Raw genomic sequence first — 26,261 nt, forward strand, 5'->3', positions numbered from 1 at the left:
GTGAACTTAAAAAACCCCAAGTGGATTTTTAGGAAACCTACTCATTCTTGTTTCCATATTCACATTAACTCTAACTTTCAAGCAAATTAGACAAACTATTTTTAAGATCCAGAAGAACAAGGCCATTTAAAACAACTCTTCTAATTTATGGCCAATGTCCATTTAAGAAATTCTTTAAGTTAATGGAGATTTAAAGTTTCGACTAATAATTAGTAGGACAATAAGAAATTCAATTTGATATAGACAAATTCACTTTTACAGCTTCTTATTCTTAACCATCATAGTTTTTTCTTAAAACATATAAACATAATATATACATTCATATATAATCAGATTTTAATTAATTATAATCCTCTTGCATGAATACTGGCAACTTAAGAAAAATTCAAAACTATAAATTTCTTCAACATTGTTTCAATTATTATGTAACACTAAACTTCAATCATCTTCACCTAGCTCCTCACCACATTCTATTCTTATAAAATCTAACACTTTAGGTCCAGAGTCTTGTAGATACTTTCTAACACTGACACCAGATTCTAGTAAAAACTCCTGATCTAGTAGTGTCTTAACTTCCACAGGCTCTGGTCTTTCATTAGAGATAGCTTCAACGTTTTCTTTCCTCTTTTTCTTTGCCTCTTTTTTATCCACTGGTTTGATATCCCATTCTCCAATCTCCGTTGGGTTCATACCAACCACATGCTGACAAAGTTCTTTGGCTATGCTTTCAGTGTCAGGAACTTCGACTTTCACTATAGCTGCAAATTTGCCCATTTTACATCTATCTTTTGAAATCTCTGGACCTGAAAAAAACAGCATAAGCTATAAATTAAGGTTTATGCATTGTGTATACCCTTCAATACAAAAACAAAATGATTTTTTATTCTAAATTCGTATTATATCATTGGTCAGTATGTTTTACATGCAGATGTGGGGTCGTTATTGGGCCCCATTCAGCCAAAAAGTACAGCACAACTGCCTAATGCAAATTTACGATTGTCAAATTGTAGTTATTAACAAAACTGTCACTACCATATAAATAGAGACAATAAAATATTAGACTTATTAAGATGTTTATACCATGAATCAATGCATTATTTAAACATTATTCCCAAATTAGAAGTTTTTATGTTTTTGAAAGCTTCCTCACATGAAAAAATCCAAAGTGCTGATGGGATTCAAATCCACAACGCTGAGTCAGTGGCATGTGATTTAAAGTAAATGACCTTAACCACTCAATCAGAGACGCAGCCCTCAGTGACTTACAAGTTGTCAAATGAGGAAAAACATGATCGAACCTATGATCCCTGGGCTGAGAGACATAAACCTTTACCACCAGGACACTGCTCCCCCCTTATCTAACATATCAATTTACTAACATATTAACTTACCTGCAACATGAACAAATGTGCTCATCACAGTTGATGGATCATTTCTAACAAAAGCTGCTCTTCGTAATGCTATATTTTCACCTAAATTCCCAATTTCCAAGGCAACATAATCTGCTAATGTTTTCTCACCATCTTTGAGAGAATTTAATGTTTCCTTTTCTAACAACATCTGAAATCCAATAAACATTATTGTCAATATATTATGCTTAAATTTAATTTCAAAGAAAAATATTGATAATTGCTTTACAGTCTTTCTTAAATTGTAAAATAAAAATATTTTGTGTACACACAAAAAAAGACAAGTTACATTTTGCACACTTTACACTTTTGTTACACTGCACACTTTAGGTAAAAACAGTATAAATACATTTTGAGTGTCATTAAAATACTGGCACTTTTTTTTTCTCCAGGACCAAATTAACTTGATCAGTAATACAGAATGCAACTTCCTAAACAAAGTTTGTGCAGTCCCTAATTCAAATTAGAGATATTCTGTAAGAAATAACCAGATTTCATGAATAAATTTCTGCAATAAAAGTAAGAAAAACCCAAAAGATGTCCCTAGTAAATTTTTAGAATACCGTAGCAATAAACAAGAGCTGTTAGTAGCATAGCATGCTTAACTTTTCTCAGAGTCTGATAGTAAACCAACAATCAGACAATTTTGCCAGAACCTTGACATAACAGTAGCTTACTTGTATCAGTAAGTTGATAAAGATTGAAAGACCGGAAGCTGTCCCTATAGAAAGCCTCTGCTATGTACCATGCATGTTAAACTGACTTGATTTTGAAAAATTTATATATAAAAAAATGTTAGTAAATTCCATTCTAAGTTGTTGAAATTTGATTTCAGGTTTATTTTCCCCAGTTGTTTTGAAAATTGAACAAGAGACACCGACGGGCGGGGGCAACGCTCAACTTTTTACTTTCTCTAAAAGCAAACAAAGAAATGTTTGAACAAAATTTTAACGTTTTCTTTTTATAAAATAAATCGGTGTATCTTGTCACATTAGTTTTGTCTATATATTTTAAATAGAAACACACAATTCTATAAATAGAAAATTCTATAAATAGAAACACGCAAGAGCCCAAGTGTTTGATAAACAACAAGGTCTTGTCCTTAAGTATGTACTGTTATAATATGAAGTTGATTCCTTCAATAATAGCAAAGTTACAGCCAGTTACAGCCAAAACAATGAAAATTTCAATAATTTGAACTTCAAAGTCAAGGTCATTAATGAGTGAAGGTCAAGGTCTGTCTGTCTATTTTTAAGGGTTATCCTTGAAGATTATTATGTTCAAGTTTGAAGACAATCCAATCAACAATAACAGTTACAGCCAATAATAGCCAAAAAAATGAAAATTTCAAAAGTTTGACCTTCAAAGTCAAGAAGGTCAAGGTCTGTCTAGTAATTTTTAAGGGATATCCTTGAAGATTATTATGTTCAAGTTTGGAGACAATCCTTTCAAAAATAACAAAGTTACAGCCAATAACAGCATGAACAAGCAAAATTTGGACTTTCAACCTTGAAGGTCAAGGTCATTTATGGATGAAGGTCAAGGTTAGTGTGGTCTACTGAAAAGTCTTGTCCCAAGGGTTGTTGTGGCCAAGTATGAAGACAATACACCAAGAAATAAAAAAGTTAAGATCCGGGTACAAGTATGTGGACGGCAACGAAAACGGCAACGCCGCCGCGACTATAGCAATACCTCTACTTTTTGTTTCAAAAAAAAAAATTCGAGCTAAAAACTCACTAACCACTGACCTTATCTTCATTTCTTGTAGTCATGTTTTTATGACATGCCTCTGCAATTTGGGTCACTAAAGCTTGAAATTTCTCATTCTTTGCCACAAAATCTGTCTCACAATTTACCTGAAATTGTAAAAATTATTAACTTTGTTAATTCCCGTTATCTCAAATGAACTTGTCATCAAATCTGAACAAAAAACCATTCAAAGGAAAATTTCAAATCAGAAATTGAGATTGAGATTTTTCTCAGTTTGGCTTTCACTAAAAAATATTGAGAAAAATCTCAACTTAAGATTTGAGATTTTTCTCAGATATATTGAGACAAGGTTTGGCTGTCTCAGATTATGTCTCAGTGAAGCTAAATTATTATTATTATGGGTATTTTTACTTTTAGCATGGTTATTTTGATAAATAAACATAATTTGACCTTTTTGGCAATTAAATTCCTATAATTTTCATATATTTAGTAATTATATTGACTGATTATTGTGGGTAACATCATGCGCTCTAATTCATGACGTCATGAAATTATGACGTCACCATTATCATACTAAAAATGATATTGTTTTCTTTTGATGTACATTCATTCTTGATAACTCATTTTCATAAGCATTCAAATATTCACACATTTGCAATTGCTTTTTTTTTGTCATTGTTTCTTGTTGTTGTTCTTTTTAAATAAAACAAAAAAATATAGATCTTCTTAATGTAATAAATATACAAAACATTTCCCTGTTGCATCATCTTACATCAAAACAGCAACTATATTAATATATACATGATATACTACGTAACAAAAAGGAACACCCTATGTTTTAGTCATAGAAGCCCATCAACAATGTACATTAAGATAGCCGCTTATGTCTTGAGAAAAAAAAAACAGTCTCAGTTGAGAAAATTCTCAAATGTTGAGAAAAAGTTTAGTGAAAGCCAACTTGAGATTTTTCTCAGGTGAGTAAGAATCTCAGTCAATATTGAGACAATCTTAAATTGAGATATATCTCAGTTTGAGAACGTTAGTGAAAGCCGGGCCAGTACCAATCAAGTAAGAATACTAAGATAATCACAGAAAATGAAATGTTCAATCTTGACAAGGTAAAGTCTACCTTGGCTAACATCTCAGTTTGATATTACTGGTCTCGGTTTAACATTTCATTCTTTCACCCTCAGTGCTATGTGATATTTATATAGTAACAAATTAATAATATATGCACTACCAACGACCAATTGTTTGTTTGCTTTAACGATGCAAAACACTACTGAGGTCATATGGCCTCAGAAAAGGAAAGATGATTTTGACTAACCTCGATGGCTACTAACATAAAACAAAACCAGGGGCCAAAACCATCTCACCTACTATGAGCTAAGAGATGCACTGACTCCAGTTATTCGAACCCATTTAGTCGCCTGTTACGATCATGCAGGGATAAACTTTGGCTGCAATTCTGATGCCTCAACCCTTAAAGGCAACCCCTCAGCTACAAGAGAAGCTCTACCAATTAAAACTTGGCATGACTATCAATAAATACCTCTACTATAGTAACCGATGAGTCATCCTGTATCATTCCTACAAGTCCCTGTGACATGGGCCGGTCACCAAGTTTACCTGCCTTCGCCCAGCCAGCTTTCTGTGCTTCCTCCCTCATCCAGGCCTCAGCCTTAAAATACATAAAACATACATTCTTGAAAAACCACCATTAAAATTATAAATAACATTTGTTGAAATTATGTAAATTCATATAATTTATATACATTTATGAATAATCTCCACTGAAATAATAAAGGAACAACTATGTACATGTACATTCATGAGAAACTTCTGCTTAAAATTGGTTGGGTTTTGCGTGGCACCAACACCATAAAGGTCATATGGCGACTTTCCAGCTTCACTGATGGTGGAAGACATCTGTACATTATTTAAGACACAATCTGACACCCAAGTAGATACTCTTGCCATTCATTATCTAGCTGGAAGAACAATGATGAGTAACATCTTCTTAAGTATACTCATGAGTTAACAAGAGCCACCGCCGGGCGGGGGCAACGCTCAACTTTTTACTTTCTCTTAAAGCAAACAAAGAAATGTTTGAACAAAATCTTAACGTTTCCTTTTTATAAAATTAATCATTCTGTCTTGTCACATTAGTTTTGTCTATATATTTTTTATATATAAATATACTAATTTATATATATATAAATAGAGACACGCAATTGTACAAATAGAAAATTATATAAATAGAAACACACAATTCTATAAATAGAAAATTCTATAAATAGATACACGTGGTGGAGACACGTGGTGGAGTCACGTGGTGGTGTCACGTGTTGGAGTTACGTGTTGGAGTCACGTGGTGGAGTCATGTGGTGGAGACACGTGGTGGAGTCACGTGGTGGAGACACGTGGTGGTGTCACGTGGTGGTGTCACGTGGTGGTGTCACGTGGTGGTGTCATGTGGTTGTGTCACGTGGTTGTGTCACGTGGTGGAGACGCATGGTGGTGTCATGTGGTGATGTCACGTGGTGAAGTCATGTGGTGGTGTCACGTGGTGAAGTCATGTGGTGATGTCACGATAAACAACAAGGTCTTGTCCTTAAGTATGTTCTGTTATAATATGAAGTTGATCCCTTCAATAATAGCAAAGTTACAGCCAAAACAAAGTCAAGGTCACTAATGAGTGAAGGTCAAGGTCTGTCGGGTTATTTTTAAGGGTTATCCTTGAAGATTATTATGTTCAAGTTTGAAGACAATCCATTCAAAAATAACAAAAGTACAGCCAATAATAGCCAAAAACATGAAAATTTCAATAATTTGACCTTCAAGGTCAATGTCTTTTATGAGTGAAGGTCAAATTTTGTCGGGTTATTTTTAAGGGTTATCCTTGAAGATTATTATGTTCAAGGTTGAAGACAATCCATTCAAAAATAACAAAGTTACAGCCAATAATAGCCAAAACATGAAAATTTCAATAATTTGACCTTCAAAGTCAAGGTCATTTATGAGTGAAGGTCAAGGTCTGTCGGGTTATTTTTAAGGGATATCCTTGAAGATTATTATGTTCAAGTTTGAAGACAATCCATTCAAAAATAACAAAGTTACAGCCAATAACAGCATGAACAAGCAAAATTTGGACTTTTAACCTTGAAGGTCAAGGTCATTTATGGATGAAGGTCAAGGTTAGTGTGGTCTACTGAAAGGTCTTGTCCCAAGGGTTGTTGTGGCCAAGTACGAAGACAATACACCAAGAAATTAAAAAGTTATGATCCAGGTACAAGTTTGCGCACGGCAACGCCGCCGCGACTATAACAATACCTCAACTTTTTTTTTCAAAAAAAAAAAAGTCGAGCAAAAAACTATGAAGAACATTCATGAATAGCATCTTTTTAAACTATTACTTTCAACAGCAGTATCCACTTAAACTTAAGTTAAGTTAATTTGTTAGTAACATATCTTTTCACTATGTAAATTTACATTAATGAGTAAATACTAAATGAGTTAGTCGCCTCTTCAAGCTCCTACCTTTTTACTTGGTTTGCAAGAGCCTGAGTTCTGAGCTTGAAATGTCAATATATTGTATGTTTTGGACTGAATCAATGGCAGCTCTAGCAGTTTCAGCGTCACAAAGATATCATAATTTTGATTTGACCAATCAGGGTTTTTTCCCCTTCTATAGCAAGGGAAGTTTAAAGAAAAGAAAAATCCTTTAAAATCATGCAGTTCTCCCCAAAAAATTTTTTCTTCCCCTTTTGAAAATATATCCCCGCCCCCCCCCCCAACCTCTGAAAAAAAAGCCCTGCCAATTGTTGCACCCTTCACGGTTGTCATTAAGAGGCGGCAGGAGGCCAAAATGACTGTCTCAAATGCAATTTGGGCCACCTCAAAACTAAGAAAACACTCTTTATTATATGTGATAAAAACAAAAATAACTGCCTCAATAACAAAATAAACCTTAATAAACCTAAATATCTTAATGACAACCCTGCGGCCTTAATAAATTATTCATAAGTACAAATGATAATAACCTGTTTTATGTCATTGTTAAACTGTTCTAAAGCTTGTTTACAGTTAATCATTGGGTAACCGGTCTTTTTCCGTAACTTGCTGAGGAGTGATTTATCTACAGCCACCTTGGTATCAGCTTGTGCTGTAAGTAAACGTACCGCCTGCACCCCTGACGCCCATCCTCGCAACCTCGTAAGTCCTGAAAGAAAACAAGTAACATGTTTAAAACCTTAACTGTTTATTGGAATTGAGATGCTTTGAACTTCAACAGTCCTACAGCCCTCAATTATTGGGGAAGTGGGTTACTACCCTTGACAGTAGGGGGAATATCAGCATATGGGGTGAATTTTCTATATGTTATTATCAACGTCAAATTAAGTACCACTGAAATATATTTTAGAACTGTAATTTTTTATCAATTCAAACACAAAAGTCATTTGTCAACACTTCAGGGACTACATGTACCACTGACTAAGAATTTATGGATTATGAAGTCCATTGCTAACACATACTTTTCACATTCTGAATAATTAAACACAAATCTAGTTTTTATCTATCATATTTCTGGCAGATTTAATGATGACTCACTCACTCAGACTGATTAAAAGATTAATGATATTGATACATATCAAACAATTTCCGGGAAAAGGCCCCTGGAGTAAATTGAGAAAAATCATTCATTATTTTGGAAAAATAAAAAAGAAATCAAAATTTTAATTTAAACAAATGAAACATTTACTCCTGGCGCATCATATTTTTAGAGATGTGAAACTCACCTGTTGATATAATTCAATGAACATGTGAATACATAATTATAATGAGCATATAATTGACATGCAGAGATTTATAGATCTACCAATTAACGATTTATAAATTATATGTGTTGGACTATGAAAAATTCTTACAAATATAAATTTAAACATGAAATTTAAGTGAAGAAAAGACCGATATTCTGCGTCAAATTGCTGTGCGAGATTTTCTCTTATTTAATTTCTTTGAAATTTTGGTGATTTTTCTAAGTGAGAAATTGCAGAAATAGCCCCCTAACATGATCCGTGGAGACCATAGATCCCTGGAGACCACAGCATATATTTTCTTTTAAGAATATTAAGATTGGATTTTATGTCACATCAACAAATTATATGTCATTATGGCAACTTTCTAGCTTTACTAGGAGAGGAAGACTTCAAATGCGCAAACGGGCACCCGAGTAGAGCCAACAACATTCACCATTCTATAACCATTCTATAAGTTTGTTGGATTGCTTCCTCCCATAAAGGAATCTTAAGTACCCACTGGGATCGAACTGACAGCAGTGAGGGGCAAGTGGTTTGAAGTTAACGATCTTAACCACTCCATCATACGTATGTAAATGGACCGGAAAGGTTTATCAACAACTTCGAAAAATATAACGAGAAGTCAAAGACCGAGCCCGCGAAGCGGGTCCGGGCTTTGGCTTGCCCGGCTATAGACTACACGTGTATATTTAAAAGAAAATCAAATAAAAAACAATTAAAAAATATATGGAATTCTATACCTATCAATGAAATTTTCAGTGTCAGTTCTAGTCGGGCGCCGCCATTTACAATGTAACTCAATGATAAAAGGCGGAGTATTCCGATAATGGAACAAATCTCAACTTTTCGGATGAATAATAAACGTTGAGTGTTCCGAGTGAAAACAGAAGCGGTGCATGTAATACCGAATGACAATTTTAAAACGGAAAGAATGAAAGGAATTTTTTAACGACTTCCTCGTTCATAGGCTTTGCCTAATTTCATATTAGTCCTTTCAGGTATGTAAAGTCCTATCCACCTATAGGAGTGACAGTCCTATCCGGTTTTAGGTCATACTGTTAAATAAGCAAAGTTGTGACAATTTAACAAAAATTAATTCTCCAGACATGGGGTCTTTGTGCATTCACAACCATTTGATAATCACATGGAGTTTAATATCAATAGTGAACATGTAAAATTTGTCTGATTCAAAGATACTGAACAACTTTTGATAAATAACAGTCAAAATAACTAAATAACTATCTTTTAACGCAACTTATTCACTATGTTGTGTTACACAAAGTGGGTGGGGTGAAGCTTATGCAACTGCAACATGTGTCCTCTATTTTTTCCTTAGAACAGCGTCAACAGTTTTTTCTAATTTACATATTTCTTTTATATTTCAGCATAGCTTTATGTAAAGCTCTACTTTTTAAAAACAATGTTCTTTAAATATGAATAAATGACCAAATTGTTACCAGATAGCATGACCGGTGGATAATTTTACTGTTACACCGCTTGTCGGTAATATGCGAGTTGTTCCGAAGGCGCATTCGGTCAGACTAGTCTATTCAAGGTAAATGTGCCGTGTGCTTAGACCTGTGTCAAGCCGACCACTTAAAAATAAAACACACACACAATAAGCATACATGTATAGATTCCTTTTTAAAGAAATAGTATGTTGTTTAAAATCATAATGCAAAAAAAAAAACCCTAGATCTTACCAGATCTTCTACGTAGATTCTATCTGAAAAACCCTGATGTGAATTTTTAAAAAAATGTATACGATTATTTCTGTTAAATAATATTTCATTGCATATACAGAGGATATTCGAGTTTTTTTCTCCAAAAATATGTGAATTATTTTCATCGAATGGAATAAAAATTAATAATTTATTTTATGAGTAGCCACATGTGAAACATATGATAATTTTCATGCCACAAGATGAAAATAAATCATGTATTTATAGAAAAACTTGAATTTTCTGTTTATTATATACATTTTTCTTTTCTTTTTTTTTTTGACATTACAACTTAAAAGAATTTCATTTAAATTTTGTGTATAGGCATAATTTAACAGTAAGTAGTAGGGCAAGACTCCATTGAAAATACGGAAAATATGTTTCACTGCAGTGAAAAATAAAATTTTACAGTGATAGAACAGAAAATGAAAACACGCATTTCATTTCATCAACATTTTTACACATCATAACGGGTGATTATCTAGTTTTATAAATATTTTTACAAAACAAGTATAAAATCCACATACTCACCCTTCCTACAAATTATACAATTATTTAGATAAATATTTCCTTTAAACTTAAATCATTATTCGTATGCATTGTTTTCCCTGTAGACTTTTATTACGAGGAATGGGAACGTTAACCTTTTTTTCTCTCTTTTGTCTTTGGTATATTCCCCATGATTTCGATGTTGGACATCACTATGAGCATTTCAAAACGATGTTCTGTGCGAAATCGACAAAATTGAAAATTTGCGTAATTCAATGAATACAATATGCAATGTGTTGGACAGGTGCGTGTCACGTGATTGCTACATAAAGTCAAGATAGGGAAATGAGAAAAAAAAAATAAACATGCATGTGACTTCTGTACCGAGTCACTACAAACTTTCGTTTTAAAGTTTGTCGCGCATTTATTGACTTGGCGCTCCGCGTATAAATTAATGCAAACCTTGGTTCGATTTCTTTGCTTATTCGCCAATGCAATAGCTTGGATTTTTCCTGTTATGTTGATATAAGATAAGGCATGTGGCGATAGCTTAAGAAACATGACTGCCAGATGCTCGCGTCACTTGGGCTTTATTCAGTGCATTTACTCTACGAATTATCGTACCTTACTGCTCCGCGCCCACAGACGCGGAGCTATTTGTGTTTACTATTTTTTTGTCCATGGGCCCGGATTTGATCAATTAATCCCTTCGATTTACAGCTAAAAATAAATCCGCATTCAAGAACTGCTTTCGATGTCTATATTGGTTTCCCCTTCGGTGATTCGCAGCATATCATATTAATGAATGAGAACCGGAAAGCAGTTCTGCTGTACATGAATTCGAAAGCTATAAATAGCTATAAATGTTCTGATTTTTGACACTTAGGTTATAAATTTGTTATTTCCCTTTTTCTGTAGTACATGAAATTACAATTTGTTACATTTTGAATTACATTTACATACAATATCAAGTATACTATTAGTGATTGAATTTGTCAATATAAAGAAGATTTCAGGCATAAGACTTAAATAATTTTGCTTTTGATAATTATTCTTAATTTATATTTATGTAACTAAATGTTTATTAATAACATGTTGATATATTGATTGTTTTGAAATAATTAAACTTTAGTATATAAGGTTACATTTCATTGGCGTCATTGGTACTTCTCACTTCCCCTCGGAGCGTGCACGTCGCTGAGAAGGCACAGGGCATCGGCAGAAGATTTACAACTTGGCTGGTAGATAACTTTAACGTAGCCTTCAACCGTGGGCGTTAACTACGGAATCCTACTTCGTCACTTCTGCGGACCAGCTGCCGATGTCCTGACTAATGCCGAGGGGAGTGGCCCTACAGGGGAGTGGCCCTACAAAGTAGGCTGAGACGACGTGGATGGTGTACTAGGGTGCGTGAGCCCCTAGTACAGATAGACGGCTTGTAAGGCAGGCCTATAGCTGGCACCAACATCCCTTTTCAGGGCTAAACACCTTTCCTATTGTCACAGGTTACTGTACATTTAGGTTCTCATTGACCGCCGTACAGTGACCTACTTTTGGCTCAAAATTCACATCTTAGGCTAATACTCCGTGGAAATTGCATGGAGGTGAATTGTCACCATTTTGTGCTTCAAAATTAACTCTTTAAGGGCATGACTGGTGACATGTCCGGGGTCCGTACTCATACATACATGCGTCATTGGTACTACATACTACTTTGAATTTCATTATTTATTTGACTGTTCCTATTTTCAATGCCTGAGAAAAATTCATTTTTTCATAGACCTAACATTATTAATTTTGCAAAGTTAATGATTAGAGAAAGCAAAACTGTTTTACTCAATCTAGCAATATTCTGTAAGAAAATTATCTTTGTGCTTAATAATACATATTGATATATTTTTTTTTCATTTTGATCTCATTCTCCGATTCTAAATATATTGATAAATACTGTATCACCATGTAACGCGTGTATAACAAACAAAAAATTCCTGAATCTGGTCTTTTTGAAATTCATCCCATTTTTTCATTCCAGAGTTTGTTCTACTTTCAGTATTGAAAGAAACCATTTTTTTTTAATTTGACATGAAAAAAGTACATGTAATATTACTATATTATATTAGTCCCTTTTGTTACTATTTGTATATTTGTTACAATTATAATAATAAAAAACAGACTTTGATATTTTTATCATCTTATGTTACTGACTACAGTAGTGACACAAACAGAACACAGTGCAGTCATGTCACATAACATTTACAAGTCTTGTAAGTCTTTTTTGTATTCAATGGAATTACTTTCCTTACCAGGTAGGCATCTGTGAAAGCATTTTTATATTAAATATCTTTCCCCTCTTTTTAATTATGGACAGTGCATAAGATAAGTATAATTATGCAAAAAATTGTTTACAAAACATTCGGAAAAAATCTAAAATAGTACTTAATCTGAATATAACATGACCTGTGCGTAGGAATAATTTGGTAAGGTATCTGTAATGAGCGCATTTTTTACGCGGAGCTTCTCAATTGCTGCATTGCATCAACATTTGTACTTGTTAATTTCAAGAGCCCACTGAGACTACAGGTTCGCCTGACTGTGTTGCAGGTTGGGGCCACCCATTAAGGCGATATGAGGTGCATGACGAGGGTCTATGAAACATGACCCTGATAAGTCTGCATGACAAGGGACATTATGTTTCGTATAAAAAGCACAACTTGCCATAGCCCATCCTGGCAAATCCATTTTCGCGATTGCATTGCGGACTTGGCGGTTCAGTTATCGTATTGTCGATATAATTAAAGTACACGATGATAGCCCAAGCAATATGATCGCAAGATGCCCGCGTGTCATCGTCTTATTCAGGTTCTTTGATTTGTTTTTTATATAAAAAAACTACCAATTTCCGTGAAATGAATCACATTAAAGAGCCCACCGTGAAATACCCGTTGGTCCAATTCTTATGCAAATTAACCAGTACGTGCAGTTTGCCGGTTATGTAGATTTAAAACAGACGACGATAGCAACATGGTATTAGTTCAATTTAGTGCATGCAATTTTTAGCTTAGAGGCGCCCCGTTACGTCCAGACACATGACGATATGAAAAAGAAGAAAAGGCGCCAGATGCCCATCAGGGCTGAGTTGTGTCATTTATGTATAAGCGAATTTTTCGATTTCTAAGAACTTCAGTTAAATGCACCAATTTTCAAAACCCATCAGTGGGCTACCCCTTGGTTCGATTTCTTTACGGTTTTGAAAGTGCTGTAACTTGGAGGAAAATGACGAACATCCGCGATACAAGGCCTACAGATGTGGGAGTGTCAAATACTTTATCAAGTGATGCGTTTTGTTCTTTGTTTGTTTAAATTGACTAATTTTAGTAAAATCATTAATTTACATAACAAATTTAGCCTATCGTAACCTATCCGAGCGTTAGATTTTATTGCAGACTGGCCAATGTAATAGATCTAGGAGTGCGCGTTACGATATGAGTTACAAGCCGATTGCCTGAAAAATATGGCTGTCAGTTCCCCTTGTGTAATGCCGCGATGTGCCCTTTCTAACAATGTGGCCATACCAAGTGACTTTTCGGGTACGGTACACGCAGATTTGTCACTGATTCAGGTTAACTTTGCTGTAACTCAACCGATTTTGATAAGATAAGGCGCAGAGTAACTATATCGGCTACCCACGGTGAATTAAAATTTTGAAAACCTCTGGATGTTTTTTTGAGAATATTCGAGTTGAGTTTTGTTCTCATAGACTAGTATACACACCCATTTATCACAACAAGCAATTTCTAGCAAGTCGTCCGTTCTTTTCCATTGCTTTATAGAAAAATGAATGCTAAATGTTATAGATTGACTATGTCCAACGTATCTAGTGAATGTAGTGATGTTTTAGCATATTTTCATAAAAGTTAAATTATGTTGAAATAGTTCGAAACACACTGTTATTTAAAAAGATTTGACTCACAAATTTAATGTCGAATTGAAATAAATCTGAAAATAAATCGGAAAAAAATATATGAAAATTTGCAGTCATTGTTCGAGTCTGGCAATTATATTAGGTTAATCTTTGGCACATGAAATGGCCCCTACTTTTCAAAATCACATTCAATTCAGTTGACAAATAGTGATATATTAAGTGAAACCGGAAAAGACGTGGTTAAGAATCGTGATTTTTTTATGTGCCCATATATATAAATGTGACATGATTTTTTTGAATTCGGTAGAAAAAATGACAAAACGGTCAGGCTGCCCTGATTACCATTTGTCAAGCTGGTCTATATTCCGTGTTGATATTGAATACTAGTAAATAATGTTTTGGCAAATGAACTTAGCTTGAAACAAATTATTTTATTAGCTCCATGATAACAATGGCGTTTGTCAACTGAATTCTTTAATTCATGGTTAGCATTGAATATATACAATAAAATGATATTCGTCTTCGGTATCCATCAATTATTGACATAATTTGAAAAAAACAGTGCAGTCGTTTTTGCATTATTGACGTAATTTGAAAAAATCAGTGCAGTCGTTTTTGCATTATTGACGTAATTTGAAAAAATCAGTGCAGTCGTTTTTGCATTATTGACGTAATTTGAAAAAATCAGTGCAGTCGTTTTTGCATTATTGACGTAATTTGAAAAAATCAGTGCAGTCGTTTTTGCATTATTGACGTAATTTGAAAAAATCAGTGCAGTCGTTTTTGCATAATTGACGTAATTTGAAAAAATCAGTGCAGTCGTTTTTGCAAGTTTGAACCATGGATGTGGATAAAGAAGAAGTCTGAATTAGGTGCTAGACGAATCAAATTTTGAAAATGGTAAAATTAAAGCTGACTGACCAAAGTAAATAGATAAAAATTAGGAAATAAAGTGATCCCTTCGAAGCATTTATCACAACAAAATTACATTAAAATTGCAGACTCGGTTTGAGTTCATTTGAAATACCGCGCTCCTTTTGAGTATATCAACGTACAAGATAGGTGCATTCGGTAGACTGTTTAACAAATTTTTAATATGAAATAGATTAACCTCATTGCATTTTAGTGAATGTAAAGGAAACTGGTTAAGATTTATATCTTGGTTATTTACATTTATATTTTTATTTATATACTAAACAAGATATTAAACAAACACACATTATTATATATAAGCTAATTATACCAACATAAATTGTACTTACATGTTTGGGGGTATTCTTAAATCAAAACTTGAAATGTTTTACTTTTCTTAATCCATTTTAATCAAACTCCGATTAAATTATTAAACATATCATTTTAAATAAGATATTTTGCCTGAAATTATAATGTGTTCTTAAACAAATTTCAATAGAAAAGTATAAACTATACTGGTTACACACATCTCTTCATACATACTCTCGTGCTCTCCGCACTAAAACACATTCACTTATCAATACATAAAAGTTGCTTCCTTTCGTTAACACTACGTACCTTACACACGTAAGAGATTATGTTTCGAATTAGCCCATGCCACTAAATAAGTCAACTTTATGGCTTTGATGTTAATCAAATATATGAAATTAATAATAAATTACAAAAATGCAGTTTTTAACAATATGAGTATATATAAAAGTGTTAAACATATAAAAAAAATAGGCTATGAAATGAATGTAATAGAAACATATATAAAACGATAATTATAAATGAAATATAACATTTTTGTTCACACTCAGTTGAATATTCTTTCTTTCAAATCGGTTATTTTTTGTCTACATATGCTGTCTTCTTCTGTTACACAGACCTACATTATTTACACTACCCACGCCTCTATTGACGTGCAGCGTTGATCCCATTTATTATTATTAGACAACTTTGTTATTTTATTAAGTATATTTAACACATATAAAGAAATCCTCTCATGTATTTACATATCATTACAAAGGAACTCCACTGAAGTTTTTTTGACATGATGGGAATTGAAATAAGTTTTCGAAAATAATGTTCCATTTCAGTTAGGTCTTGACAAATAGTTTAAATTTTGTGTAAAATTTCAGATCATTCACTTCTCACGGTTTATCAGAATTCTAATAAAGAGACCCATAATTGAAAAAAGTTGCAGTGCTTTTAACCCAAATAGGACTTTGTGTAATAAATTCACATTTTATGTGTTCAGGCTTTTGGACCTCAGTGGAGTTCCTTTAAATAAAGTTATACACTATCTATACTGAGGTCGCAAACTCTACTGAGGTTACAGTATATACTATGGTCATGATTTATACGGAGGAGTATTTCGAAGTTATAATTGTACTTGGAATCACAATATATACTTAGATCACAGTATTTACTTAGGTTAAATTCTGTACTGAGGTACTATTAAATATCACAGTCTACTTTTCTGATCAACTAGCTCGTCATCAGATTCAGAAGGTGACGGAACATTGCTGTCCCTGTCAGCCACAGCAAGTCGCGTTATATCTAGGATGGAAACTTTTGTTTTTGGTTTGCCGTCTGGAGTATCTTTGTTCCCATTGTTTGCAGCCTGCTCTGCCGCTGCTCGTAGCTTGGCTTTTAATGCAGCACGTCGCCAGCGACTTGTAACAACATTACCACGTTGTAGAATTGATTGCTTTAATCTGTTAATAAAGCGAAGAAATAATGCTAAATTATAATAAAGTTTATAATTAAAAGATGAATCTAATAAGGCTTGTATATTACTCATGATATTGTTGACGTTAGTGTTAAACATGTTTGCACAATGGAAGTGTTAAGTAAAAAACATTATAAAAGAAACGTTTATTATAACAATTAAATTAGCAATTCATATGAATTATCACATTTATTTTTATTATTTTGTTATTGACTATTTAATGGAACATTTACGTATTCACAGACCAGTACAATAATATTAATATAAATTAAAAACTATAACATGATTTCTATATGCACATTGGCACGTTCTTACCTTGGGTCACGTGACATTTGAACAATCGTAAAGATACTCTTTCTTTCAAATCGATTAAATTTCCGTTTCACACTTCTCAGTTGTTGCACATCTTCCTGATCGTCTTCTTCTGTTACAGCACCGAGACCTCCGTTAACACTACCCACGCCTCTATTAACATGCAGCGTTGATCCCATCTCATGATCTTCCATATGCTTTTGAAGTTTTCTTTAATTACGATTCAAATCAAGTAAATCAGTTATTTGTACACCAGAAAGCCAATTATTTATTTAATAGTTTTCCTTTCATACAATGAAGAATCCTAATTTAACTATTTTACCCTTAAAGATTTACAATGCTCATTCTTGAGTAAAATATTTTAGTCGGAGAAATATATTATATATCCATGAAATTCTTACTGAATATATCAAGTTTAAATAAAAGAATGAATAAACTATGTATAGGTAGCTGCGTTCGTTATTACAGGTCAAGTAATGTTTTTCTTATCTTTAAAAAATCAAAAAGCAAAATACAACAACAAAATAAATAAACAAGCAAAACACAAAAAACCCACACTTTATATTCATATTGTGTCCAACTATAGTGTGTAGAGTTTAAAACAGAACCTTTCTAATTTTTGTGAACTCAGAACATGTTTATTTTATATTTACAAAAGGGACCGTGTAGCAATTATCAATGTTTTATAATACCAAATTTGAGCATAGTATATTTTAATATGATTGTTATTGTTTCTTGAATTATTTTCATATACACCTTGAATTATTTGAAACGTTTTCACTCATCACCCCTAAAGAGATAGAAAAATTAAAACATACTTGAAATTTTTAACAAAGTTTTGACTCAGTGTTCCAAACTTTTGCTCTCTACGTCTATTTGCAATTTTCTTCCACAAGTCTCTTTTGCCTTCACCTTCTACTGTACCAACTGAAGACCTGTCATCAGAAATACTCAGATCCTCGGATACAACGGATTTAGTGTCATCGTCTTTAATACCCTGAACAAAATTGTGAGTGTTTTGAAGGATTATTCATAATGTGCATTACAAATATATATTACATGATGTATATATGCTCCTTGCAGCTGAGAGGCTGCCTTTTATGGTTGAGGCTGCATGGACTCGGCACAGTGTTGGGATTGTGTAAAAATGTAATTCTAGAAAACTATAATACTGTAAATATAATAATATATACAATATATTTTTTTCTAGAATTACTTTTTTACACTACTCCAACACAGTGCCGAATCCCTGCGGTTGAGACATAAGAGTTAAGCCACCGTTTTTCTCTGCGTGATAGTAAGAGACTTAATAGGTTCGAATAACTGGAGGAACTCTTAGCTCCAGCAGCTGAGGTGGTTTTGACCATTGGTGTTGCTTTGAAGTTTGTAACTCCCGAGGTTAGCCAAAATTCCTGTATGTCCTATACTGTGTTTGTGCGCCGTAAAATTAACCAACCAAACACACATGATATATATTGAGTGTTACTCGTAAATGTAGCGCTATTAAACAAGAACCGCAAAATATCCCTAAATGAACGATTGTTTTTGGTAAACTTTAAATTTTAATTAACTCAACATAGAGCTATGCAAATTATTATCATCTATCCTGAAACTGCAATCGAAATTAGTATTGAAACGGATATTGAAATATAGTAAAATCAATATTATTGATGAACCAATTAACAATGTCAAAAACATTGAAAAGCGACGGTGCTGTCGCCCTATCTCAATTACGTTGGCAGCTGAATGAAACGTTTCGTTTTGGTATTACACTTAGTTTGGAGGCAATGCTTATGTCGTATGGAATGAAATAAAACTTATTCTCATGTACAGACTCAATCAAACCGAGTCTGCAATTCTTATGTTATTTTGTTGTAATTAATGCTTCCGAGGGATCACTTTGTTTCCAGAATTTTGTACTTCACAACAGCAGGTGTCAAGTGCCGTGTGGCAGCCGTAAAAAGTTGCCCCGCACTTCACTTCAGTGTTGTTATATTTTCTGGTCCTTCGGGATCATTGATGCCAACACTATAAAGTGTTGAGAATTGAGTACCGCTCAAGCCGGTGCTAGGGGGCGTGAGGGATGTTGCACTTATACATTATCCCTCATGTACAGACTCAATCAAACCGAGTCTGCAATTCTTATGTTATTTTGTTGTAATTAATGCTTCCGAGGGATCACTTTGTTTCCAGAATTTTATTATGACATAATTATTGAAATCTTTAGAAATTCACCTGCATATCTCGGACAAGTCTCAGGCCCTTCTCAACACTTATTTCTTTTTCTTCAGCTTGAAGTTGTTTTGGACGCCTGAGTTTGATTTCCGTGATAGAGCAGATCTGTAGGAACGTTGACATCCGATGTAGTATCATACAGAATAGCTGAATCAACTGTGGTAAAGATCAAAGGAAACATGTATATGGGAACTTCCAAATCAATTTCTAAATTTTTTTAGACAGAAAACAAAGTAAGTTTAGTTAACAATAAATAATTAATTAGAGTGATTGTATACGAAAATTAAAGATATACATGTATACTGAATATATATGTATAAAACTATTAATAATTATGTAATTTGTAACGTTTATATAATAATGTCTATATACTGCCAGTAATGAAATACTTTTCATTTCTCCCCAGTTAAAAATGCGTTGTGGAAAATTTGTAAATTCGTTACATGAAACGTTTTTTTTTCGACTAGTTTTATAGCCCAGTATTCACCGTAAAGAATCTTGACAATGTACATTGTATATTTATATTGCGGCTCGGGCTATATATTCAAACAACCGTTTATATAGGGCCATATTGCCCGTCAAAATCTTTTTAACTAACAAATTAAATTGGTGCATAAAATTGCAGCAGATTTGTATATAAACCATAGAATTCTCACTATTGTCCATTGGAAAAATAACGTTACAAACGTACAGAATGGTAAAGATATACACGCATTAATTGTTGTTAGACATTGCGATGCGCGCATTAGCACCGAACACATCGTTCGTCCGTTTACATGTCGGACAGCTGACATAACAATGTTAATAAAGGAAAACCTGTTAAAAAATGTCACTTAGAAGGTCCGTATAGGTTTAAAATACAAATTTGATAAAGTGTTCGCTTTTCATATCTTTACAAACCTTTAAAAGCTATGTTCCACCTAAAAGTTGATAATAATACACTACAATTTAATAAAAAATCTACAAACCAAAAGAAGCCCAAAGACGGCTGTAAAAGCCATGCTGATTGGCTCGATTGCTTCTCCAAAGTTCCCATTAGCACAAGGTAACTCAATAGATATCGAGCCTCCGGAGTCAGCGTTCACTTGTTGTAGACTGAACACAATTACCACAAACAATGCGTTCACAAGTAGGAAAAACAAGCAAACTGTATTCCTGAAAAAAAATCATACAAATGTTTAGTTCACATTCCAGTATTTAAAAGGCAACGTAAATCAGACAGGGCATTTCATCATTAGCAGAAAACACGCAAATACACATTTAACAGAACATACAAAGGTAGTGCATTCTTTAACAGATCATTTACTTCCGAATCTACTTTTACGACCAAATTTATAATAGCTGAGTAAAAAGATATCAAGAGTGATGTTCATAATAAACCATATAAAAATAATGTCTTAACATGCGGTATGAGGGAGATTGTTTGTATGGGGATTTAGTACGTGGGTGTCGATTATGACAATGGCTTCAGTTTTTTTGGTGCATCATATAAACTATCACAAGCTAATATTATGATTGGTAAAATGTATTGAATGCATATGTCGATTAGTAAAACAAATCTTTAAAAATGTGATATTCAAACCTAAGTTCAAGTAATTCCGCTTGGGTCTTTTCCTGTTCTTTCTTGTCGCCCTCAAGCGGATATAGGTATGTCTTTATAAGTTCATGCCAGAATGTTGTTTCCTTTTCCGGTATCGTCTCAACGGCGCCCATCATCAACTCTTTGTCATTGATCCAATGTCGAGGCGGAGGTTTATTGGACGTGGATTCCTCTTCAAAAAGAGGGTTGACTGTGAAGTTTGGGGTTTTGGGAGAAAAAGAACAAAAGAGGGAGGATATAAATGGGTATATACATGTATATATATACAACATGCGGCATGCAATACAAAATGTATTGCTGACTGGCTGCTCTAGTTTTCTAGATATTATTAAGTTATTATAAATTGCTAAGTACAATTCTGAATTTTATTGGACGAATACATGTCTGTAAAACCTATAGTGTACAAGGCGCTTCTCGTGTCCATTGCACATTTTCCAGCGATTAAAACATAATCAGTATGGTACTCAACAATATATAAAGAAATCTTATTTCACACCACAATAGAGAAACACATTTAATTAAAGAAAGGTCTCAAAATAAACAGTATGTGTGAATTGTATTACAGTTTCTTCGATTAAAATATCGATTTGATTTGGAACGATTTTGACTTGCAAAATAACGAGCACAGATATATACATGTATTACATTATGGAATTGATACGGATATGTTTGGATTTGAATAGTGAAAACGGGCAAGATAAAATACAATATGCAATTGATATTGAATTTTGGACATGGGGAATGGAAACAAAGTTGGATAAGATTGGATCCAATTAGGATTTCTTGGAACATCACGTGGTTCAAATGCTGGAAGTTCATTGGTAAGGTGTGAAATAAATGATTATATTGAACAAATTACGATCATAGGAACTCTGGAACAGGACCGCATATTGCGGCGCATAAATCCGAATCCGTACCGGCTTTACATATTGTTTGTCCGACCTTTGAATATCTTTTCATATTATGCGAGCGGGTGGTCTTTATTTTTCTAATCTCAATTAAATATAATCTGCTAATTTAAAAATCAGTCAAATATACGGTATATTGCAAAAAGAAAAGGTGTGACATCCGCCATTTGCCGCAACGTTCGGCGTAAGTTACCCCCCTTGATATGCTTGATTTTTGTTTTAATTTTTCTAGTAATGAATACGAGATGAGTGCCTAAAATATTTATCTATGGATCATGTTTAAATATTCCTTTTTTCAGTTAGACAAAATCAGTTGGACCATATTACTAAAGTGTCTGTTTTCTCCATTTTAACAAATCAATACACGAATACGCCCGTTATAATGCCGCCTATACATGTCAACACGTGTACAAACAATAAACCGTTAACGTTATATCCGGACGATACCTGATAGTTGACAAAAACAACGGGAACAAAATTCTGAAAAAATAGTAATCAATTATAGCCAAAGGGGAAAAACTCATGCCGAAAACGTTGCGGCAAATGGCGGATGTCACTCCTTGTCTTTTTATATAATACCGTAAAATTTGACCAATTTTAAAAGAGACAGATTGGGTTCAATTGATAATATATTTTTTGAGTCCATACACTCGGATAATACTAAAAGATATTTAGATGTAGCAGAATCGTATTTAAAAAACCGTTACAAGATCGAAAATATACGCCGCAATCTGCGGTCCTGTTCTCGAGTTCCTATGATTACGATATATATAAAAGTTCTCATATTATTTGAAATATATAGAGTATATATAATCATGCTTATAATTAAGTTCTACAGAACGAATTATACTAATACCAAATAGTAATACAACAGGCTATAGTAAGAAATATTTATATAGATATTATAATGGTCAATAAATTTCATAAATCAAATGAATTTCGTAGCGGTTTTCATTCCATAGTTATACAATTTGTAGTAATCTTATAAAATATGTTGTGTTCCATATATATCACCTATAACGGATTAATAGATAGATCTACAAATGATATAATACAAACGTATTATCCAAAGTGAAGGAATTACATATATTAGTCTATGTATTACTTTTACAGCTTAATATAATTATAATATAAAAGTTACATGTGTAATATTGCTTAATACTTATATAACTAAATACAAAATGTATATGGTTAATAGGAAGGAGTTAAACTTGAGCAGATAGGGTATACATTAAGTAAAGGATAATTATACAAAATACTCTAGAAAATAGGAAACATTTTCCAAAACATAGAGGGATATATACAGCAACAAATCATTATTATTCTCTTAAAATGGCATATTTAATATGAATTTAAAATTAAACAATTAAGCAGTATATTTGAATATGTCTTAAAAGTATTCATTTATGCCATGTAATTCGTGATTTAAATAATCATGAACATTTTCTTTTATAATTTAAAACCATATATTGACAAAAATCTTCAAATGATAATTGAGCCGCGTCACGACAGAAACCAACGTAATGCGTTTGCGACCAGCATGGATCCAGTAGAGAAACTGATATCGAACAACATGGATCCTGATCAGACTGCGCGGATGCGCAGGCTGGTCTGGATCCATGCTGGTCGCAAACCCATTATGTTGGTATTGTCATGACGCGGCTCAATTTTATTTATATCCTACTCCTTTCTCTTGATCCTTCGAACAAATCCGAGGCTTCCGAAAAGTGCACGTGACGTTCAGATTCGAGCTCGGTTGATTGGTGGCTCTCTGGTGAGTCTATGATTCTAGCCTCCATGTCATCTAGACGGTCAAGTATCGCCCTCAGTTTTATGTCCTCCGTATCCTTGGTTTCCGAGGGACAGCAGACACACCTTGTATTTAGTAAAAACATGTTTCGTATGTTACAAAGTTCCACCTTAGAAAACTTGTCAATACATATTAAAGCTAACTTCTCTTGGTTCAAACATATTTTATTCGTCACATAAGATGCAATGCATTTACAATCAAAATAAAAAGTATTTGACTGGAAGCAATCCAATGCTTATTGAAGTCTATTCATCTACTTCTTTAAATCAAATATTTAGTTCTTTAAGTCTTATGACAGTCAACTGTTCCCTAACGTGCATGCCTTGGTTACAAAGGGTGGTATATTGATCGTGTATATGCCATCGTCCGTACACGCAAACATGCACGTTACGTGTATATTTCATTCACAAGTTGTGAATGTAGTTTAGCGGAATTAGTACCCGTGGATTCTAACGATGGTATAAGCATCCACTCTTACCATAAACAATAACCGCCTTATCGTTGAAGACATTTTTACATATTTGAGTAAAACATTATTACCTAAAAACGATCAAAATATTGCATCTGCTTTTCTGTCACGCTTTTAATAGAAGTTTAAAGCCAAAATGTTAAACCACAAAGCCAATCTGACAATACCAAAGCTAATGGCCAATATGCTAATGGCAAACATGGCCAATATGAAAACAAAGCATTTTGATTCGTTTAAAAACATGGCCAATAAGAAAGGTTCTATTTTTAGAATGCACTTAAGGTTTGATTTAAAATTGTTTCCGTTTTATTTTTCCGTTCCAATTGCATGTTCTTAGTATATATCTAGATATATCTTCCCTGTGGTTTTAGGCTCTACAATTATGCACGTTTTTATATTATTAATTAATAATTAAAATTGTGGTGCATAACTTGCCTGCAAAGATTTCCGAATGAAAACATGTAGTCTGATTTTCCCGCCTTTTCTGCTAGACCTAATTTTTGTAGCCACTCTTGAACTGCCCCTTTTTTCTCCGGTTGTTTCTTCACTTCTCCGGGTTTAGGTGCTGTTATATATTAATATGTATATATTTATTTTAAACAGTTTTACACAAAATAAATAAATTCAAACAGTTTTGAGATTATAATGTATTCAGTTTTCTTATAATAATCTTCATTTGCTGGATATGCCACATTACCTTGTGTGTTACATGAAATTGTCTCACTGGTTTAAGCAAAAGTACAGTGATACTGAAATGATGAAGATAAGGTGAGTGGCGCATGCGTGAAACCACCACTTTACTTACTAAACCGACTGTTAAATATTTTGTAAACGAACATTTAACAAACTTATGAACATTATATAAAATAATCAATATCTTATTGAAAACCTGCAGGCATGAATATAATGATTAACATTATAAGCCAAGGGGGATTTTTTAAAGTTTATTTCCCAAGTGATCATCAACCGCCAATTTAAGCAAACCGGAAATGACGTAACATATACATTACCCGCAGCAGGTTTCGGCGTTTCTCTGGTTCCCCAAGAGACCACGTGTAAATTACCAATGGAATATAGCATGAGGAGCATGGACATTGACGGGATAGCAAGAAAATACAGGAAACCATGAAGGAGGCACCAAAATTCCTACAAATAATAAAATAATTTACAGCACATATAATTTCTTTCTATTCGTTTGGCGGGAATTGGTTGAGTTGTGTTCGTTAGAATTATGATTAGGATATTGAAAATACATAGTTTTAAGAGAAACTAGTCCAGGAACGGCGATAATAAACACCACACTTCTATACAAAACTCGCTCATTCAGCTGAAATCAGAGCTCAGCCTCACATACTCACCGTGCAACAAATCTATCGGAAAATTGAAAGTATTCTAAGCATGAAATAAGCTGACATACCTGAGGGTGTATAAAGGCGGCAAGGATAAACACCCCGGCAACAAAGCACAGAAACAGTGTCGTTACAGAACAGAAACCGTTGTCTGCAGCCTGTTTCAGCAATCCAACAATTACGAGCATCATCACGAGGGAGTAGACCGTAGATAGAACAGCGGCATACGCTAGCTGTTACAACAATATCATACGTTAAAGAATTAATCAATTAATTCTCCGATAATTTATTTTTATATCAATATTTTTTAAATAAAATGGTTTATATTTTAGTTGCTTAACTTATAATATATCTTTTCGAAAACAGTATTCAAATTTCTTTTAAAGTTTAATAAAACATGACATTTCATTCACAATGATCAGAAGTCATAAGCGGGAGTGGTATAAATAACCTTGCAAAGCACCATTCTATTGCAATCCGGCCTACACAAGCTAATTTGAACGTTTCGTCTGTCCCTTCAGCATGTTCGGGATCAAACTGTTGGTTTTGTTTGGGCAAAGAAATGTGGGGGGCCAACGCACAAGAACCCACTATTCAAAGAGGATAATATGGAGTGTTGCTTATATCTATATTTGACTTAAACTAAACGGTGAGATTTTTTCCAAAGAGATTTATACTTTACGAATCGATTATCAAAGCTTCTTACCTGTGTATCACCTTTAGCTACGTAACAAAGCAAAATAAAGATGCCGACCGGAAGAAGATTGATAGCAAGCGCCCAGTATAAAGATAAAGTCGGATATGCCATGTTAAGCGCCAAG

The 26,261-nt window shown here is 33.5% G+C and overlaps 2 protein-coding genes across 2 annotated transcripts; both read right to left on the bottom strand.

Moving 5' to 3' along the window:
• Positions 1-318: 318 nt before the first annotated feature.
• On the bottom strand, positions 319-9,529 carry LOC132728669 (elongation factor Ts, mitochondrial-like). The gene is made up of 6 exons (XM_060714348.1): positions 9,397-9,529; positions 7,163-7,341; positions 4,672-4,800; positions 3,158-3,265; positions 1,392-1,560; positions 319-803 (listed from the first exon to the last, which is right to left on the bottom strand). Exons 1-6 carry the CDS (start codon positions 9,404-9,406, stop codon positions 439-441), a joined length of 960 nt encoding a protein of 319 aa, XP_060570331.1. The 5' UTR covers positions 9,407-9,529; the 3' UTR covers positions 319-438.
• Positions 9,530-15,426: 5,897 nt separating this feature from the next.
• On the bottom strand, positions 15,427-26,252 carry LOC132728671 (chitin synthase chs-2-like). Its single transcript, XM_060714350.1, has 11 exons — positions 26,147-26,252; positions 25,509-25,673; positions 25,102-25,237; positions 24,527-24,656; positions 23,497-23,687; positions 20,887-21,094; positions 20,273-20,459; positions 19,305-19,460; positions 17,888-18,066; positions 17,073-17,279; positions 15,427-16,743 (listed from the first exon to the last, which is right to left on the bottom strand). Exons 1-11 carry the CDS (start codon positions 26,246-26,248, stop codon positions 16,491-16,493), a joined length of 1,914 nt encoding a protein of 637 aa, XP_060570333.1. The 5' UTR covers positions 26,249-26,252; the 3' UTR covers positions 15,427-16,490.
• Between the last annotated feature and the right edge of the window lie 9 nt (positions 26,253-26,261).

The sequence above is a fragment of the Ruditapes philippinarum genome, unplaced genomic scaffold (assembly GCF_026571515.1).
Source record: "Ruditapes philippinarum isolate M1 unplaced genomic scaffold, ASM2657151v2 ctg10617_1_1_1_1, whole genome shotgun sequence".
Lineage (NCBI taxonomy): Eukaryota > Metazoa > Mollusca > Bivalvia > Venerida > Veneridae > Ruditapes > Ruditapes philippinarum.